Raw genomic sequence first — 22,342 nt, forward strand, 5'->3', positions numbered from 1 at the left:
TGTGAGCTAGCCATACTTTTGCATGAAACTCTGCAACTATATTTAAATCTGGGGAAAAGATTGTATGTCTGCTGTGACTTTAACATGCGTTTTTCCAATTAGCTGACTTTTGGAAAAGTTTTCTGCTTTTGCATGAACAATATGGGTGTGTGTTTCCATAGTCCTCTCTCCAAGTTTCCAGGGAAACAGCAGATCAGAGAACAGCAAATCAAACACAATTATACATAATCTCAGAGCCTATTTCATTCAAAACGCTTCTCTCTCACTGGCCAGCTATAAGACTCCACCAGTTGTGAATAATAGACAAAAAAGGTCTAATTGATGAAGCGCTTTGAATGGTGCCTGTTGCTCCCCGCTCACAGTTATCCATGCATCATGATTTTCCTGACAGAGAGATGTGTTTTCCTGCTTGAGAAATGACACACTGCCCATTTCTGATTGATTCAATCATGCTATATTCTGCTGTATGCATACTATGTAATGCCTTATTTAGACATTTAGCTGTTTAGCTTGTAAACGGTGCTTGATCTGTGCATATCTCTACAGCTACTTTTTCACAGCTGGAGAAAACAATATTATGCAAAGAGTGCTCATATTTGGTTTGAAGTTAAAGAACCTCTTAATGATGGATTTCTTTCTTACAAACAAGCAGCTTTTGGCCTCACAAGACATTAATTGATGGACTGGAGTGGATTACTTGTGGATTATTGGGATGTTTTTATCAGCTGTTTGGACTCTCATTCTGACGGCACCCATTCACTGCAGAGGATCCACTTGGTAAGCAAGTGATGTAAAATTCCTCCAAATCTCAAAACTCATCTACATCTTGGATGGCCTGCATAAGTAGCCTACGTTTCCAGAAAATGTTCTTTTTTTTGTATGAACCATTCCTTTAACCTAGTCAATATGTGGCCATTTACTGACAATTTTCAAGTTTACTTTTTGCATATATTTTTAAATAGAATGCATAACATACATGTAGTATTTAGTAAGCAGTCTGTTCTGTTCCTGTTGTACTCTTTAAGCAAGCAGTATACAAAAGGCTATAAACAGTGCAGTAAGCAGTATTCTAGTATTCTATTGTGAACTCACTGCGGACTGCGAGTTATTCCAGAGTGGTGCGCGTTAGCGTGCGCGCGCACCGTGTGCTATTAAAGCCTCGAGTAGACGCGCAGTGCCAACAGACAGTTCTGTCCTGGAGTGAGAGGTGAGCAGAGCAACAGCTCATGGATTGAAGCGAGGACACTTACTTCAGATCTCGACCACAAACCACTTCACGTAAGTTCAACTGAGATTCAACAGGGTTTTTTTTTTAAATACAGGAGCAGCTTTGCAAAAGTTTAAATGCTTGCATATTCATTATATATTGGTATATATAATAACATATGTATATAAAACTAATTATCGGAGCTAAATATCTGAGTATCAAACTATTGCTCATTATAATGTGTTGTGGAATGTGAAAATAGCAATCGTATCAGTTTTATCGCGTTACAGGTGTCCGAAAGCATTGTGAAATAAGGTTGTTGTTGTTTTTTGGGTGGGTTTTTTGCAAATAGTTGGAAAAAGTTTTTAAAAAGTACATTTTATTTTATGAAAAATTGAAAGTAATTAACACTTACAAAAAAATATATATTAGTCTTTCTTGGAAGCATCTTCCTACACTGCTTGTAGGAGATCCCATATTCATTTATTAACGTTTTAATGTAGTAACTTATTAGGAATTATATTTATATTATCTGTAGCCTATATATATTTTGTAAGAGATCATCAATCTTTTCACAATAGCATGCAAAGTCTCTCAATTGTGACAATTTAGACGATGCAGATGTTTGTTTAAATAGTCAGCGCCTGATATTATGAATAGGATTTACTCTTGAACAGATAAAGTCCCCCTTTGCTGCTTCGTCTCACTGTTGCGCTTCTGCAGACAGAGCAAATGCTGCGCAGTCCGTATTTCACATCACATTCACATCCACTCGTTAAACACTGACCTGAAGTGCAGCTGTTGCGCAGAGGACTTTTTCGGTGGGGAAAAATTTCCATGCATGAAGTGGATGGAGAAATTACCTTACAGAGAAAGTGTTTTCAACGTTTATAAACCCAGGGACTGGCACCAAGAAAAAAAAAAGTAAATTTTTATAACACTTTATAATAACTTTCATTAAAATGATTAACAAAAAATACTTTGTAAATTGCTTTTGATGCTATTAGAAAATGTTCAGTCTTTCAGGTCACTTACAAAAAAATATGGAATTATTAAAATTAATGATTGTTTAATCAGTTAAAATATTTAATATGACTATAATTCAGCTGACTTCATTTGGTTATACCAGTAAGAATAATAATTGTTATGGGTCAGATCAGGAAGAAATAACTCACTAAGGTGCACAGATTCATTTTTTACAGTGCAGAAACGTCATCAAATCTTTCAATCTCTTTAATATAACCTCATTGCAAACCCAATTCAGTACCTTCACGGACCCCCAGGTTTCCACAGACCTCTGCTTGAAAATCCTGGTAATAGAAGGTAAAAACTGTATACTCAAATGTGTAGTAGGATATTGTGATACTGGAAATACAACAAAAATCAATCTAGAAATATTTAGGTATACTTAATGCAATAATGTCTAAACCTACTAGGTTTTATTGAAGTCAAAAATAATATTTAATATGCCTGAATTAAACTGAATTGCAAAGAAAAAAAAAATTTAAGATGAGAAAAGAGAGAAATAGTTTTTTTGTTTTGTTTTTATATACAGATTACCTGCACTTACTGTTAATAAAATGCACACATAGTGTTCATTGGCTGTTTGAAACCATCTGTGTACATTCTGCATATAAATCTTATGTAAATAAGCTTTGCGGATTTAATGTGTAATGAAAGCATGATGCTGAGTGTATGTTGAGCTGCATCTCCACAAGTTGACAGTGTACAATTGATAACGGAAAAGGAGACAGGTGTCAGCTGTCTTTAACAATTGCTTTTTAGTGTTAGCAATGTGTTAACATAGTGTCAGAATCTCCCAAGAATCCACTGGGTGACAGTGTACCCAAAGCAGCGAAGAGGTGGACGGAATTCAGTTTGTATTTGCATTCATGAATCGCAGGTGTCAGTGTGGGTTGATGGTATTTCGTCTCGCTCTCTGTGCCCACAGGGTGCGATTACACATCTCTTCCTGTCCTCGCTGAGAGATGTGGCTGCTGGAAAAAATCCGTGGTTCAGTGGAGGGAAACGTTCTCTGGCAGGGAGACTCGGCTGACAAACAGAGCAAAGCCCCCTCCTACAGCAATGTCCTCACCCCTGACAAAATTCCCGACTTCTTTATTCCGCCCAAATTGGTGTGCTGCCCCCCAGAGGAGGAGACGCCGGAAATGAAGCCAAAAAACGGGCTCCATTCTTCCACGTCCGAGCAGACCATATGCTGCAAGACGCCACAGGGCAGTCCGCGCAGCCCGCGCCTCATTAACAAGCTGGCTGGAGACACCAAGAACTTGCTCAAAGCTGCAAACCGCCACATCATCCAGATTGAGAGCGCAGATGACTTGGTGGTCGGGGAAGTGGGCGACCTCAACACAAACGCCGACCCCCAATCCCAGACGGCCATGTCCTTGCCCTACGTGCCCAAAGCGCAAACCTCCTACGGGTTCGCCACGCTCATGGAAAGTCCTCACACGAGACGTAAAGAGTCCCTCTTCCATAGCGACCCCACGAGTCCGCTCACTTCGCCCAACACCCAACGCAAGTCACAGGGTAACCACTTAAACCCCAGCGACTGTAACGTGTCCCATTCCAACCCCTACCGGTACTTCAGCGGAGGGGAGAGCGACACTTGCTCCTCGGCTGAGTCCTCCCCATTCAACTCCCCTCTGTTGTCTCGATCCGCATCCCTCCTCAAGATGTTCACCCACGAAACCCAAGCTAAAGTGTCCCGGGCCAAGCGCTCCTTCGCCCGGCACAGCTCTCTCTCCACAGACGAATGCAGCTCTGTGGAGACCAGCCCGAATATTCAGAGGCGCTTCCGTTGCCCTCCTTCTCCGGCATTCCGAGGACGGAAACATGGAGGCAACATGGATCGCTTCATGCAGCACACCGTCAACCTCCACAAGGGAGGAACTCTACGCATCTGCACAGACTACGACATCGACGCCGCTAGGCTTCACGTCCGCGTGCTGGCGGCCGAGGACCTCTACGATAAGCAGTACGATGCAAAGAGCATCAATTGTTGCGTGGCTCTGTACCTGAACCCGGGAAAGCTCCAGAAACAGCGGAGCACCATTATCAAGAACAGCCGCAACCCTGTCTTCAACGAGGACTTCTACTTTGACTCCCTTCCGGTTGCGCAAGTGAAAAACCTCACCATCAAGATGAAGGTAGTCAACAAAGGCACCAGTCTGAAGAGAGATACCTTATTGGGAGAGAGGGAGGTACCCCTGAAGGAGTTGCTTTCTGGGATCTAGAAGTCAGATTGCATCCTCAAGACACGCCAACAGAGCCAGACAAGGAAATATCCCAGCTTTGATTTCGAGTCCTCAAAGTGATTTGGTTCCTTTGGTTGCAGAACTCTCCAACTAACTGTGTGCTGTTTCCCAACATGTTTACCAGCAGTGAGAGTGTATGGATGCACAATACTGTATGTGTGAGATATTCTGTAAATACGGCCCATGAGTGTACAGGCATGCTTCGATTGTATACATGTGAGTTTCCAGGGTTCGTGTTTGTGTTGAGACCAATGTCTTCTTGATTACAGACCCTGCTGTGTCTCACTGTTGGAGACACCGATAGATAAAACAGCTCCCCATCCACATGGTGTATCTTGACAACAAAAGCACATTATTGTAGACTGACGCTTTGAAGTCACTTAAGGCCAGATGCAAATGCATGCTTCATCAGCCGTTTGAGCCTTAAAATGACAAGAATGACAAATATATATTTGTCCCCCATTGCAACAATAACAGTGTTTTGCCTTATGCCTCTTTAATTCCGCTCTTGAGACTGTGACATTTCTCTCGATCTCACTGTAAAACTGGACTTTTGAACGCTGAATCTGTGCAGTTAAAAACACCCTTCAGCCTTATTGAGTGACAAGCTGCTTACTTTGAGTGACACGGAACTTTAGAGAGGGCGTGATTTGTGATTGGACAGAGCATATGACATCATCATGAATGTCAAGACAATGTGATTTCTGTAAATAGAAGGCCCTTTTAAATCTGCTTCTGTGTAGCTGCATCTGAAATCACTCTGTATTCCCTATAATGTTAACTAAATACTACGCAATTTGGAGAAAGAGTTCAAAATACTACACGAACACAAATGTGCCAAAAAATTGCCATGGTAATACCATGTTTTTTGGACATGCTTGTGATAATGCTATGGCATTTTTTGCAGTAACTTGAATAGGCATTCGATTCTTGGGCACATACCATAGTTTTGACATTTACCATGGTGATTTATATGAAAATGGTAATCATGTAGTACCGTAGTATTTGTCAAAGTATTGTAGTATTACAATACCTGATCTAACACCATTGCTTTACCATGGTAATATCATCGTTTTTTGTGCATGTACAGTGGAAATACCTTGCTTTTGAACAAGTACCATGCTGATGCCATGAAGTACCATATTTACATGGTAGTCTATACCCTTATTTTTTCACATGGCCCAAATTTCTGGACATGTAACCTGACTATATCATAGTATTTTTTGAAGTGCCATGATGCTGTGTATGTCAAAATATTGCTTTACCATGGTACTGTTTTTGCAAGGGATATACTAGTAACCAAAAGTTGCACAGGTCAAACTGCTATACCGAAGCTATGCTAACATACACAATGCTTGCAAAATGCTTGAAAAAAAGTTTCTTCAGAACAACAACGTATATGTTGATGTTTCTAATGGACATTAACGGTGCCCACTAGTGCCATTTTAGCATAAATCTCAGGTTAGGGAACATATTGCATTTCTGTATGTGTGCATTTTAATAGAGTACATTGTTGACTTGCAACAGTTTATGGTGCATTGTGGGTATCGTTTAGTACAGTATAAAAATGTTCAATAAGATGTGGGGCATCCCCCAGGAAATATGGTGTTTTTTCATGCAGCGTTTATGTTTAGAAAGTGTTCAGATGATTATTCTTCTATTAAATATGTGCACAGAGTTTTGGCATGTTTATAGTAGACGTGTGTGTAGATGTTTTCCAATGGGAGCAGTTGCATGGCAAAATGTTCAAGCCCACATGTTTTCTTTGTTATTGAATCAGATGGTGAACATGTAAGATATAAGCTCACATCTTTTCTTCACATCATCCCCTGTATTGGATCCACAACACAAACACTATTTTGTATATTGTACTTCTCATTTTTACCACAGAGCACAACAGTGACTGTACATTTTTTCCCCAATTTTGGTCATGTATTTTTCTCATTCATGTTCTCCACTGGTATTTTGAGAAAAAGGTGTTGAATAATAATAGGCTGAAATGAAAAGTCTTGAAAGGTTTATATCTTACAGTTAAAAACTTGGAAATTAATTTTCACCTCAACCTAAGGTTCCACTTAAATACTGCTGATTAAAGCCGAGTCAGATAAATTTGGAGTTTAAAATTACCCTTGTGTAAGACACTGTAATGCGTCATACATGGCAAGCTCTTTGTTTGACCTAAAGAGTGTCCGGTAATATTCCTGAAAGCTCTTCAATCAGGTTGCCGCATTCTTCGGTTCTTGAGTGGATTCACACAATTGCACCGCTATTAGAAGTGAGACAGATTGCCTCGCAGTTCTGGCTTCAGCTCAAGGTAACACATCTGTGTGTTTTTGATGAATCATTTGCATATCCTTAAGGGTGAAGTGTGTAATTTATGTGCCAAATGCGACACCAAATGAAATTGCAACTAGTTTTTCATGTTTTGTTTTGTGAGTTATTTCCTTGTGCAAAAGTTCCTAAGGCGTTATTGTTGGCTGCCACCTCTCACGGCTTTTGACTGAAGATTATTAAGATTTTTTTTTTTTGCAGATGAATCATACACAATAAAGTTGCAGTCACAGTAGCAAAATTTCAGCAAAATTTTGGCCCATTGTCTAATGTCAGTAGTGTGGCGATGCTTGAAGTACAACTCACTTTCAAACCAAACATCTTTCTGGTGATCGATGTGGCAAAAGTGCATGATCACCTTTAACCTGTTGCGAAATCTTCATGGCTAAATCTTTCTCCCACATGCAAAATTCCCTTTTAACATGGCTGGATTTTGACTGCAAAAATTCTAAACCTTAAGGCTCAGAAAGTGCATTAAGAAAACAGTCAGTTTTCATTTCATCTTGACTTCAATTGCTCTTTTAGATTAAGTTTCATGATATAGCATGTGGCATACATTTGGATGATCAGTTTTAGTGCTAAACAGTCTTTCCCTTTAAATGCAATTATTTAGTCTTTTCCGTTTTCCATTTTTCTTTCATTCATTGATTTTTCTGCTCTGTTGAGTTATCATCTATCATCCTTCATTGAAAGCACTTCCATGTCACTTTTGCCAAGCTGAAAACGTGTATTATATATTAAAGGGGGAAAAAACACTTTGAGCAAACCATCCTCAATTACATGAATCACTCCATTTGTGATCCATGTGAATATTTCCCCACTGTGTACTTCCAGGGTACAATGATTCATTTATTAAATTATTTTCATTTCTATTTTCAGCTCTCTTTCAAAAAGGCCAAATTAGATTTCCCATTAGAGCCACGTAGAAATCAGAAAGCCTTATTCCTGTCGGACACCGAGTTCTTTTTGATTGGCAGAGAATTCAAAGTAGAAGATGAGAAATAGATTCCAGAAGGGATTCAATTAGGGGGGTGTTAAATCACATTCATTTCCATAACCATCTTCCTGTACGTGAGATTAAAGTGTCTCGCACTTGTGTTTCAGATAAGTCATGGAAAATGAAGTGCCTATCCGCTGTACTTGATTCCCGCTCCTTCCCTGAGCCCGTCACTAGCACCTATGCATGTGTACATAAACACCCCTCACCTGTGATGTGCCGTTTCAAACCCGGAAATCAACATTCCTAAATAGTGTGGTGTTTCGGCTTGTTGTTATTCTGATGACGGATGTGGTTTTGATTAGATGCACTGTCATCATGCCGTTTATTTTTGTTTGTTTTAGCTTCTTTCCAGTGGTTTATTCTCTCTCTGTATCTCTTCTTCTTTTCCAGACTGATTTTCTATTCATAACTTTACTGTATCATGCTATTGCTTTGTCTATTTTCTTACCTTGCTCAATAAAAGTTGTGTAGATGATGTACAACGATTGATCTCTGTCTTTTAACCCTTAGTATTGATTCCAGTCCGGAATGTTTCTGGAGATGTGAACGTGATTTTATGTGTATCTGCAGCTTTTCGTGCACACACACGTTTTTGCATAGCCATACAATATCAACAGCATCTAAATCTTTAAAGTTCTTTGAGCTTTAAAAAATATCAAATTCATAGTGTTGTTTTATTGCATTTCTATTTATTTTAAACTCATGGCTGAATTGAATTGCCTTGAAAACTCTACAGAAAGAGTACAAATTACATTACTTTTATAAGTCTCATCAGGATTTCATTTATATATGAATCAGACAAAGTTTCTTCGTCTTTTATTGCTAAATGAGAGTTGCACTAAACACGTGCATTCCAAATTCCTGCAATTCCAATTCTAACCTGATTTTAATGGATGTTGAAGGAAATGTTCGGAAACTTTGATGTGAAAGGTACTGGTAATTGTCTAATTTTGGTGGTTTTATGATTTAACAGCTGCTGAGATGTTAAAATTTAATGCTATACATGCAAAAGCCTACAGAAAATGGATGAGACCACTGCAAAATGTGGTAATTTGTCAGCGGCATAGATGATTCCTGATCTAGTCTAATCAAATAAGAAAAACTTTCTTTAGAACATCAGTACGTTCTGTCTGAGCCTGAGAAATCATAATTGGACACATTATGTGTTCTGGGCTTGTGTCCAAATGGCAGATTTGTTGTTTGTGTTTCTCCAGGTGCACTGCTGAATCATCTGAAGATGCGGTTTATGGTGAAATAACAAAATTATGTACTTTGCGATAAAAAAAAGTAGGTTTGAACACATTCGGTGTGTATTCTGATGGCCTAAATGTAGGTTTCATCACACCGTAAAACCTTCTTGCAGCTGCTTGAGTTTCCAAGAGACCTTCTGGAAAACCATATCTGAGATGTCAGATGGCATCTTTGACAGCAGCTTTTCTTTGCTGCCATCCTATAAACCTGTGGAAACACCTGAGACACTTGCAGCTCCTTCAGGTTTGTCATTGGTTTCTCAGTGGCCTCCCATGCATGGTCAGTTTTTGAGCCTGTCCTCCTTTTGGTACACAACTTTTCTGATATTCAGTGATGTGAAAAGTTCTTGTATAGATCTTTTTAACTTTATGGAGGGTGATATTTTACCTGATTGTGTAAGTTCTGCCTCAATCCTGACACCAATAAACTGCAGGTTTCTTCTCATGCAATTAAACTAAACATTTGTGGTGCAATTAGTGTAAGTTCAAATGAACCAATGGAAGAGATACAAAAACGTAGTAGAAGCAATTTTCACTAAGAAATTGCTATTGAATTTCACAATTAAAGAAATAATAAGTAACAGATTAATGTCATTGTTTTTGAGAATTAGTGTCTAAACAATTTTTGGGATTGCTGTACATATAGAGGTGTAGTTTAATTAATAAATTCTGAGGACTGATTTATACAGACAAATGGTTTTTTGATTTGCTGAATGAAAGTGTTTTCTTTTACAGTGTGAGTCTCCAGCAAGCTGAACAACGAATTACGCTGTGTTATCCTCTTGTGTGGGTATCTCTGGTTAGCAAGGTCAAGTTGTTTTTGTGAAATTGCAGGTGGTCTTTGTTGTCTGTAAAGGAAGCTTTCCCACTTTAGTGCGTCTTGATTCTGTACTGCTGTCTAGCTTTTCACACTGAACAGTTTTGGAGAAATGTCATCATTGCTCATCAATGGATCCTCTGCAGTGAATGGGTGCCGTCAGAATGCAATCAGCTGGTAAAAACATCACCCACAAGTAATCCACACCACTCCAGTCCATCAATTAACATCTTGTGAAGCAAAAATATGCATGTTTGTAAGAAACAAATCCATTATTAAGACAATTTTAACTTTTCAACTTCTGGCTAACATTTCTCCAGATCTGTTCTGATGGAGAAACAAACTCATTTACATCTTGGAATTCTTTCAATAAGATTTGTTTTAAATTATTATTATTATTGACCTTCTTTGCACACTCACACACACACAGAGAGAGAGAGAGAGAGAGAGCTGTGCTAACATAAGCCAGTGCATGTAAACTGATAGGCTTGTTTTTTTGTTTTTTATTTGTATATAAGGATTTTGTATTTCCGTAGATGGTTAATGTTTTGGACAGGTTTGCTTTGGACAGATGCATTTGCATTTATTTCACTGGCAGCCTGTTTTATCGGAGTAATAAAATGTTGCTTAAATTGTTCTGTTAAATCAATTAGGAGCACAAGATACAAAGAAAATGAAAGAATGACGTGCTGTTAGTAGCATAACACTCTGACAGATCCTAATTTATGGGTAGAAGATATACAAACCTAGACAGTTATGAAGCTCGAGACAGTTTTCCAGAGAAGTGATAAAGTCTTTATCTTGGCTATATAAACCCATGATGAGTTTTTGGATTAGATTTCAGAGTTCTTTCTACTACAGTATGTGAGTTTGATGTCTTTAAATGTGCTGCAGAGAAGAGCACAGAGTCAGACAAAAGAAAACACTGAAAATAGCACATATATAAAATTATATGTGTGTGTGTGTGTTGTTCAGTTTTTTGTTTTTTCATTCAATTCAACATGCTTCATACCAATCAAATCAGGTCAGAGATGTAGAAATCTCTAACCAAGGGTCAACAAGTCAAGAATCAATACATATTATAATAAATATTACATGCACATAAAATTAGTCGTATTTATTTCAACAATGCACTGAAATTAGATGCGCTCTTGAGATGTAACAGCATCATCATTTTGCCTTATGGATGCTCATAGACATAAGTTATATTTATGCTAATTATAGCTTTCATGCCTGACTGAGTGATTGTGCCTCATTGTGGAAGAAATCATTTGTCAGTCTTTCAAATGGCTTTTCTTCAGAACAACAGCCAAAACTGAGAAAAGTCGGCCATATCGTGTTATGGATTGTGGGTTTGGCCGAGGGTTTCTATGGCAACTGTGCAGAAGATTTGCAGTCCGGTCTGGAACCCAGTTGGTCGGATCTGCGTGAGCAGTATGTTCCGTGCATCTGCTTCGAAACACTTTTTCAGGGAAGCTTCTGGAGCGACACCCAAAACAGATGCATATCACAAACTGACCGCAGAATTTAGTCCAGTTTACTACAATTTTTGGAAACAATTACCCTCTTTTTGAATTATATTCAGTTCATATATTGCCAACATAGACTCTTACTTTAATTACATGGGCAAATCTGACTTTTTACAAAGAGATTCAAGCTGAAATCATTGTTATAATTGCTTCAGCTTGTAACAAAGCACAATAATACAAAAGGTCGGTGGAAATATTGAAGGTTTTGTTATATCTGACAGACTATGAAACCAAACCAAGGTTTAATCTATTCATATTTATTCATATTATTAATGAAAATAGATTTTTGTCGTGCTCAGTCATTTAAAAATAAGTAATAGTGACAGCTATTGAACTGGGTATACTGCAGTCTAAATTCAAAATATTAGATCTTTTTTTTTATTATTTAGTTCCATCACATGCAAGCACAAGGCAAATATAATGTTGTACAATTTAAAGCAAAACAGAATAACAACAACAAAACACATAAAATGAACATAAACATAATAAAAATAATAAAAGAAAATTTGCGCACAAAAAGTATTCTCATAGCTTCGTAAAATTACGGTTGTCACATGGATTATTTTAGCGATGTCCTTGCCATGCTTCTGGGCGTTGATCGTGTAAGGATCCTTGCTGTCTGTGGGAGGGTCAGAGAGCTCTCAGATTCCATCAAAAATATCTTAATTTGTGTTCCGAAGATGAACGGAGGTCTTACGGGTTTGGAACAACATGAGGGTAAGTAATTAATGACAGAATTTTCAGTTTTGTGTAAACTATCCCTTTAAAATTCCTCTGGTCATAAAGCTTTTCAGATGGATTCTGAGGCTTTTTAGGTCGGGTAGAATCTGCAATCTCTGCCAGTTCATTGGCTGGCTTCAATGGCTGCAATACGCTGTGTTTTCGCCAACTGGCAACCCGGGGTGTCAAAAAAAACAAAAAAAAAAAAAACACTCTGACACAGAATTCATTGAAATTAGAATAACTGTAGCGTTGTTTTTCGGAGAGACATCGAACTTTGCATGTTTCCTAAATATATGTAAACATATTATGGTATTTTTATGCATCAATACAGTCAAAAAATTACATACAGAACCTTTAATCATGAATTTTTTATTATTATTATTTTTTATTTTTTTGTATCAAATTGTTAGGGCATTTTCTTCAAAAAGCAGCAAGATTTAAAGTATCATGTCTGTAGCAGGAATAATCAAAAATAATTGTAATATTAAAATGCATTTTGTATTTCGCATATGCATTTATAATGCATAATGGATTTTCTGCCTGCTGAGTCTTTGTTTCGAGGCCATGTTGGAAACACAGTATCAACTCAATACTGGTAAGACACAAAAATACTCCTTCACCAAGTAGAAAATGTTGCTATGGCAACAAAAGAACCATTGTCTCCCAATGCAAAGGGTGAATGTTCTGAGACTGGCCATATTTCATCAGATCATATGAGCCATAAAAGTTCAGCGTAACTCACAGAAGTTTAGGAACTGTTTCCTATAAGGCTTGCTATGGTAATAAAGCAGACGCTGTGATCTTTCACCGGTATTCCCCGACGCTGCTCACTGAAAACAATTCCATGGTTATTCTTGATTGACTGAGCCAATATGGACTCAGTCGCTCTCAGAGTTAATGCAAAAGGGCATTAAAGCAAATGAAATGACTCTGAGGGGAGCGAAACTGCAGTCTGATGTCAAACCAAATGCATTTTAACAAAATGCAAGCAAGCTGAAAGTGAAGTTCATTTGGGAGTCTTCAAAACTCATTTATTTAGGACTATAGTGGAACAACGTTTAATCCCATTCATCATTAATTAAGATATCTGAACTTGGCATGATTGTGTAAAATGTTTTCTGCAAATAAATATAGTTTGGTCAATTGTACCACGATTAGACATCATCTAGAGCTGTTGTTTTGCAAATGTTAACATTTTTATGAAGATATAATTCATAAAACAGCTTCAGCTCTAAACATTTCTTTCAGTTTATGATTTTAGTTTTAGGTTTCAGATTTTCATGCTTGATTTTATTTCAGAACATAAACTTAATTATGTTATTTGATATTTTAAAAATGCATGTATTTAGTTGATTTCTAATTGATCTAATTAACTATTTTAAGTAATATTTTGAATTAGCCTTTTTTTAGATTATAAGTTTTAATTTTAATTGTAATTAGTTTGAATAATTTGATCAATTTTATCATTTTTATTAGTTAATTAGTTTTGATTTCTATTTAGTTGTAATCAATTAATATTTCTTTTTTTTTAGTTTTGTTACTTAAACTGCTCGTGTTTGCTCAAACTGCTACGTGTTTGCTCGCTGCAAGTGAACCATATTTAATGTAATCTAGGCTATATTTATCTTTTAAATTATAGTTTTGATCATTATTTTTGAAGATGAGGGCATATCATGCAACTAGTTGCATTCGTCTAATTTAGTGTTTAATTTGCACTGAATTTGATTGGACTTTTATCACATTTTAACAATGTACAATTTAAATGAGTAATTGCATTTTATTATTTGCATGCAGCATTGTTTTCCCCTGCTGTCTGTGAGCGTCAGCACAGACCTGCAACCCACCAGTCGAGAACCACTGATCTGGAGCAGCATTAAATGACTTGTGCTGCTCAATTTCCAGAAGTGTCTTTTTGTGTCGACAGGTCTTGACATCTGTAACTTTCATTCTCATGAATTCCACTTTTCTCCCCAGCTGTCACGGTGCCAGTACTGTAAACAGATCTGCATGAGTGTATGTGAGTGGGTTTGTGCACATGAGTGTCTCTGTGTAGTGTGTGTGTGTGTGTGTGTGTGTGTGTGTGTCTCTGTGTAGTGTGTGTGTGTGTGTGTGTGTGTCTCTGTGTAGTGTGTGTGTGTGTGTGTGTGTGTGTGTGTGTGTGCACCTGGTATTCATCACGTCCTGGGGACCAAATGTCCCCACAAGGATAGTAATACCAGTAAATCTGAATCTTGTGGGGACATTTTTTGGTCCCCATGAGGAAACAAGCTTATAAATCATACAGCATAAAGTTTTTTGAAAATCTAAAAATGCAGCATGTCTCCTGTGAGGGCTAAGTTTAGGTGTAGGGTTGGTGTAGGGCAATAGCACATACAGATTGTACAGTATAAAAACCATTACGCCTATGGAGAGTCCCCATAAAACATGGAAACCCAACATGTGTGTGTGTGTGTGTGTGTGTGTGTGTGTGTGTGTGTGATAGATGACATAGATGACAAATCCAGGCAATTCCATTTGGGTACCTTCTATAATGTCTGAACTTGTTTCAGAAAAGAAACCATAAGAATATGTTTTAGAGCTAAAATATGTGCTAAATGCGTTCATTAATTCAATTTGGTTGTTTTGCAAATCTCAACATTCTTTTCCTGTAAACACAAGGCAAGATTTTATTCCATGAAACATGTCAGCCCTTTTGTCCGTTTCAGGTTTTAAGTTTTAGGATTTATATTTTCATGGTTCATTTTATTTGAAAAAAATAAAAGCTAAATTTGACTTATGTTATATTATAATTTAAATGATAATATTAAATTAATATTAATGTATAAAATTTCATTAGTTTCAACAGTCTTGGAAAACGGATGCATATACATCTCCTTTTCCATATAGAGAAAATAACATCTTATGGGATTGTAAAAGTGTTATTTCGTTATTATATATTGTTTAATATTTTTATATTGTTTGTGTTTAAATTTTAGTATTTTATAATGTACTTTTGTCATTTTTGTATTATTATTATTATTTGTATAATTTTTTTTAGATTTAATTTAGTTTAGTTTTAGGTTGAGTAATTTTAGTGCTTTAAACCAGGTTTATTAAAGTTAACAAAAGCTGAAATAAAAATAAATAACTAAAATAAATCAACTTATTAAGTTATTTGCCAGAGAAACATTTCTTTTCTTTTTTAAGTTTATGTCTGTCCGTCAAATATTTCATTTTATTATATTATTTTCATGAGACCCCCAGCATGAGGATAAGTAATGCAATAATGAGTAAATAATGAGATCATATTCATGTTTGGACCACCTGCTTCTTGAAGTCTGGTCAAGATAAAGACAATTTTCCTCTGTAAAAGTTTCTGTATCTGAAGTGCTAGCTAAGCGAACAATACAAGAGAAAACAGGCAATAATTTAGTTCAGAATTTTTTCACTAATGTAAAACACAGGGCCCTTTACTCACCCTGCTGTGGAGAAAGAAACCGGTGCAGGCTGGGATTTGTGTTTGATTGGTCGGTGTTCTCCTCCCAGATGCCTTTGAGTGTGTAGATGAAAGCTCGCGTGGTGAGTTTTGATGATTGCGAGGCAATGGTGAATAAAGGAGCCAAAACGCTGCCGCACACCAATCACAGCCTAATCAACATGAGCAGTGCGCTATCTGCTCTAAAGGCACAGGACTGCGTATTCAACTGCTATTTATAAAAGATCAAATGCTGCTGGCCGCTCACTGATATTTCGGTCAAAGCACAGCGCTGTGTTTTTATTAGATGGCAATTTAGATTCGACCCCAGAGCTTTTGTGTCCGGCTTTTGTTGGGTGCTTATAACCCACTTTATATCCTGAAGTGTGCATGTATATAAATACATAGCTGCCATGCTGATTGTGTGTATTCGAACAATTAATCAGAATGCGCATAGATGAACAGTCTGGTCATGAGATCCGGTCAACAAGCAGTCGCTTACTTTTTTGCTTTTGTCTTGCTGCCATAGCAACATGAGAAGATATTTTGTTATTTTATTTCTAATTTGGTTATGTAGAATTCATTAAATGGATATGTTTGAAGGCATTGCAGCTCAAAAACCTTGGTTTCCAGTGAATGATTCAACTTGACCTTTAAATAGTTTCATTTAAAGCAACTGTATGAACATTCGTGTATTTTTTACAGTTAAGTGAGTGGAATTGGGTTTATGCTTCAAAAATGGAAAAACGATGTGCCTGGCGTACTTGTAACACTGATTCCAGGTATCCTGAGAGGATGGGTAATATCAATAACAGAAAGCCATTCACATCCATCAGAATGCTTTTGAAACATAAAAAACAACTTACATATATAATTGCTTTAAACAAATGACATTGTGTTTAGAGGATCTGTAGGCTATTAGAAGTCATTTCAGTATGAGAGTTTCTACATCTCGGCTATGTAAACAATATTTCATAATCCACAGATAATGTGTGGGACGACGCTTTTTCTGGCAGGCTCTTCGCTTCAAGGTGACGTGTGTGATTTCTGTGCAAACTGAGCATCGCTGTTGGATGAGCCAATGTTTCTGTGTCGGCTGCTGAAACGGAGCAATGTTTTGATAGCGCTGCAGTGTTTACTCTTGAGGAAAAGCAACTTACACATGTTGGCTTCATATTAAGCTAGAATTGGAGGAAATAACACAAATCATCTTCAACATAATTCATGGTGAGCCAAGCATGAAGCACTGATCAGATATTATGGTTTGTAGCATTGAATTATTTGTATCGGCATTTATATTTTATATAAATCAAGTGTAAAATTATAACTATGATTTAGTTTAAAGGTGGGGTAAGTGATTTCTGGAAGCCAATGTTGATATTTGAAATCACCAAAACAAACGCGCCCCCTCTCTCTCGCACCTATTTTGATCGCTCCGCCCCACACATACGTAGCCTATGCAACCCAGGCAACGATTAGTTCTGTGAAACAAAGCAAAACCAAAGTTACACTGTGTCTACATCGGATGCGAGCGGCGCGACAAAATACTATAGAAGTCATTATAATCAGTGATGTCGTCTACACTGGATGCTGCATGGTTCGACGTGACAAATCCCCAGAAAACTGCTGCCGCGTTTTATGATGTGCTGACACAAATTTCAAATGATTTTCAACAGGCACTTTATATTAACATTATCTGAAATGTAAACCTACATTTATGTGTTTTTGACCTACACTGTACATGATGTGAGAACAGTCCGCTATTTAGGTGTATACATTACCATGGACTCACTAACTTTAACGTTAGCTAGTTTTAGCCAAAGATACCTTGCTGAAGCACAAGATAACATTAACGTTCTGCATGAGCAGATGAAAATTGTAACTTAATGAGTGTATGACAACCAGAAAATGAACGTTTTTGTCTTCATTTGTATTGGGGTTGAATACTTAGGGACATTTTGCACTGTTTTGTTTGGATTCAGGAAATGTAATAAAATAAATTATATTACCCATCCTCTCAGGATACCTGGAATCAGTGTTACAAGTACGCCAGGCACATAGTTTTTCCATTTTTGAAGCATAAACCCCATAAAACTGATGCAAGCTTCGGATCTTCCATTGTTTCTCTATGGCGCTGAAACCTAAAGTCCGCTCCCCATGCAACTGATACTCGACTGCCATTGGCTAGTCTGAGTTCGAGGGGAGGAGCTTACCGATAGGTCAATTGGCTATACTAACTTAATACACATTTTTGAGCTTATTGTGAATGATTGATTATTTGAAAGAAATTTGCACCATTTATATAAAGATCACCCTCTTTTTACCATCCAATCAACTACTGATGGAGTATAATAAAATATGCTATGCTCACCAATGGATGCTCTGCGGTGAATGGGTGCCATCAGGATGAGAGACCAAACGGCTGATAAAAACATCACGATAATCCACAGTCACAGGACTCCAGTGTATCAATTAACATCTTGTGACGTGAAAAGCTGTATGTTTGTAACAAACGAATCCATCCTTACGACGTTTTTAACCCAAAGACTTTGCTTCCAGTTGAAATATGAATCCATAATAAGGCTTCCTTTAGTGGAAAAAGTCCATCACCTGTTGTCATCTCACATCAAAATCCACAGTTTTGTTTTGGACTGTTTTGGCTTGTAAACAGTGCTTGATCTGTGCATTTTTCTCTCCTGATTCAAATTAGGCTTTTTTGCAATACTGGAGAAAGCAATTATGGATAAAAGACTCATATTTTAGCTAGAGGCAACAGTTTCTGAGCTATTGCTTTAAAGTTTCTTTCATGCTGTTTTCTGTGATTTTTTTTATACCTTATACAGCTCCTGGTGTATCATTATATAACAGCATGAACATCCTTCAAAACATCCCAAATTCAAATCCTAAAGTCAAGTTAGGACTGGCATGAGGGTCAATTGCATTTTGGGTGAAGTAACATCTAAAAGGGCCTCAGTCATCCTGTAAAGCATTTTCACTGGTGGAGAGCAGACAACATTATTCAAACATCATTCCGTGTGCTATCATGTATTTTCCCACAAAACTAGCACTCATCTGCATTTAAAGTGGGCATATTCAATTTCAGAACTGCTCGGTCATCATAGCAATGAAGAGGTGTTTGCAGTGCTTACAGTTCATGAGTGTATGATTATGTGATATTGATTTGCTCAGTGTGCTGGATATGTGATTTCTGTCCTCAAGTTTCAGTTCAAAAGAAAATGCCAAAGCTTTTTGTTGCCTTTTGCATTATTGTAATTTTTTTAAATCAAAATTGAATATGAAAAAAAGATAATAATAATAATAATGATACAAAAGATAAAAAAAAAATAATATTGCAGTGTTTTTTTGTGTGTGTTTTTTAAAAAAAAAGCAAATTAAATGAAAAACAACAAAATGTGTTATTTTGGAAAAATTAGAAGATCAGCTTTTGGTATAAGAAAAAAATATTTTTGAGGCGATGACCATTTGAAGATAGGATAGTGGAAAAAGTGTTGATTTGAGTCCCAGCAATTTGGTAAATGGATTTATGGCAGGAAGAGTTGTATGCTTTTAAGCATTTATTTTCTTCCTATTAACCTTTGAAAGTTGTCATTTCTCTGACATAAATAGTTCACAGTTGGATTGTGGCATCGCTGCATGGGCCTAATAATCCACATTCAGGCACTGTGAATATTTGCAGCTGGTGTTAAATTGGGTTGGGTTTCTCTTTTGTCTGTTCAGTTCGTTAGTATCATTGATAAACTATTATATTTTTTGTCAATATTTTGAATTAAGTTTTATTTTTTTTATATTTTCTTCTATTATTTTTTTTTAATATGTCTATATATTTTTTTTTTAATTACTTTTTAGGTATTTTAATACTTTAAGCAAATATAAAGAATGTTGCATTGGCAACTATAGCTAATATGTTTAGGTTTTACATATTTTTACACATGTTTTTAGATATTTTATTTCACATAATGAAAATGTTTTTTAGTTAACAGTAATATCCCTGGTTATGAATTTTGTTTGTGGATGACACTTTTTCCATCAGTATACTCTATATAAAAGTAGAATCACACAACATAAGGGATCCAGTTCAATATGCAACTTTTACGTTCACTATAATTGAGACATGTAAGCAACTGAAAAAAAAGAAGAATATGTGATTGCGTTTCTTTCTTTTTTCAGAAGGGAAAATGCCATAGATACAATGATACAATCTTAACATTCATGGAATGTAATGGGATTCCGCCGGGTTGTCATGGCAACCTACAGAAGCAAACACCTGTGAATTAGAAGTGCTCCACTCCCCCCCCTGCTTTAATTAGAGCCCAAACAGGAGAGCTGAGAGGACAATGCGCTTCATTTCTTCAACCCACCAATTAACACGAGCCATCTATCAAATCACATAGAATTAGTTCCCAGCTCAACAATTCTGACTTGTGCTGGAGAGGAAAATTATGCTTAATATTCATATCAAAACTCGTCTCTATTAAGCGCTCATCTCTTGATTATGGGTTTCTCTACAAATGTAGATGTACTTTTCTTGATGAGATTGGAGTTCACAGCGTGCGGTGATGTTATCACGATGGCTAACGGGGGGAAGTCGTGGCCTAATGGTTAGAGAGTCGGCCTTGTAATCCAAAGGTTGTGGGTTCGAGTCCCCGGCCGGCAGGGATTGTAGGTGGGGGAGTGAATGTCCAGCGCTCTCTCCACCCTCAATACCACGACTGAGGTGCCCTTGAGCAAGGCACCGAACCCTCAACTGCTCCCCGGGCGCTGCAGCATGGCTGCCCACTGCTCCGGGTGTGTGTTCACGGTGTGTGTGTGTTCACTGCTGTGTGTGTGCACGATGGATGGGTTAAATGCAGAGCACGAATTCCGAGTATGGGTCACCATACTTGGCTGAATGTCACATCACTTCAACTAGGACAGAGAGTAAACATTATAATGGGTTATGCTATGAACAGACAATAGACGGGGAAAAAGTAAGAAACTTTATTGACATCATGACATACTTTTCAAAGGGGAAGTAATTTTGAAAATGTTTCAAAAACACTCACAAGATGTTAATGGTTGGACTAGAGTGGTGTGGATTACTTGTTGATTACTGTGATGTTTTTATCAGCTGTTTGGACTCTCATGCTGACGGCACCTTTTGAACCTTCAGTATACAGCTTTCGCACCAACCAAATGAATCAAACTCTGACGTCAAACTGACTCAAGATCACAAAAAAAGGTGTGAAAGTGGCCTATAACTCAGTCATTCTGAGTTTGACATTAGAGTTTGCTTTATGTTGCGAGACTTGTACTTGTGTAGTGACAGAACGCATTATAAAAATGAAAATGTTCTGTCTGGTTTCAGTGCAGAAGTATCTGCTAATGAGCATGTTGTGCTGAATGTGGCTGTTTCACTTAGACTGATGAATCAGCCTCAAATAAACATGTCCATCCGTCCTTACTGCACCTCACTTCTGATATCTGCATATGTCATCTGTGCTTATAATTTGAAATTTAGAGAAGACAGATATCGTAGATTGTCAGCCTCAAAAAATTGATTCTCCCGGAAAGCAATGAAACTTCTGCGTCTCTGAAGAAAATGACCACAGTAATATTTATGAAGGCACAATGGGAAGAATTCTGCTTTGTAATTATTCTTGTTTTTTTGGCTGGCAGCCATTTGAAACAGTGGAATTGTAATGTGAATGCATATTTATTAACAGGACGCAGTGTTCTGCTCATAGGAAAAGCGTACTGGAGGAGTCAGGTACACAACACTTGCCTTCGAGATGGACACGAATTCACTAAAAGGACCTCATATTTTCAGCGAATCAGACTACACTAGTTATGAGGTATGCTTTTATGTCACTAAAAAGAACTGGTTCATAAGAGTCATTTGTTCATGAATTGGACTACACTGTGATCACTTGTATTTGTTTGGTTTTGCGTGAAGACTGTGAGTTCAAACGCAATAGAAAATACACGTGACTGTTGTTTTGCGGTACACAAATGTTTGTATTCAGTCCAGAATGTAAGTGTTGTGTTTGAGTAGCAATGCACATGCACAAGAAAGTGGTTTTGACTCGACACTGGGGAACAGATGTGCAGCAAGATGCTGTTTCTCCTTTGACTGTCTGAATGTTTTGTCTTTCACATTTTGTGGTCAATATGAGATAAATATTCTGTGAAGTCACATTCAGCCAAGTATGGTGACCCATACTCGGAATTCGTGCTCTGCATTTAACCCATCCAACGTGCACACACACAGCAGTGAACACACACAGCAGTGAACACACACACAGTGAACACACACACACCGTGAACACACACAGCAGTGAACACACACACACCGTGAACACACACCCGGAGCAGTGGGCAGCCATTTATGCTGCAGCGCCCGGGGAGCAATTGGGGGTTCGGTGCCTTGCTCAAGGGCACCTCAGTCGTGGTATTGAGGGTGGAGAGAGCGCTGGACATTCACTCCCCCCACCTACAATCCCTGCCGGCCGGAGACTCGAACCCACAACCTTTGGATTACGAGTCCGGCTCTCTAACCATTAGGCCACGACTTCCCACATTCTAACAAAATAGCTGTAATAATATGAGTGTTTAAAAACGTAATGAGGGCTGAATACCGTTACTTAATGTTTGGTTTCTAGGTATGTAACACCTTTAGTTTATTACATCCCAACTCTGGATGATGATGAATATGATCAATATGAATATTAATCATTTCTCATCAAATTATTCCAAAAC

At 37.5% G+C, this 22,342-nt stretch overlaps 1 protein-coding gene across 1 annotated transcript; it reads left to right on the forward strand.

The window, feature by feature from the left end:
* The first annotated feature begins 1,182 nt into the window (after positions 1-1,182).
* Positions 1,183-8,291, forward strand: LOC306881644 (C2 calcium-dependent domain-containing protein 4C-like). Its single transcript, XM_079435824.1, has 2 exons — positions 1,183-1,278; positions 3,159-8,291. The coding sequence occupies exon 2, from the start codon at positions 3,196-3,198 to the stop codon at positions 4,459-4,461; it is 1,266 nt and encodes a 421-aa protein (XP_079291950.1). The 5' UTR covers positions 1,183-1,278; positions 3,159-3,195; the 3' UTR covers positions 4,462-8,291.
* The last annotated feature ends 14,051 nt before the right edge of the window (positions 8,292-22,342 follow it).

Source organism: Barbus barbus (genome assembly GCF_936440315.1).
Source record: "Barbus barbus genome assembly, chromosome: 15".
Classification (NCBI taxonomy): domain Eukaryota; kingdom Metazoa; phylum Chordata; class Actinopteri; order Cypriniformes; family Cyprinidae; genus Barbus; species Barbus barbus.

Excerpts from the sequence above, each read along its gene's own strand:
- LOC306881644 (XM_079435824.1), top strand. The coding sequence starts at position 3,196 with ATGTGGCTGCTGGAAAAAATCCGTGGTTCAGTGGAGGGAAACGTTCTC.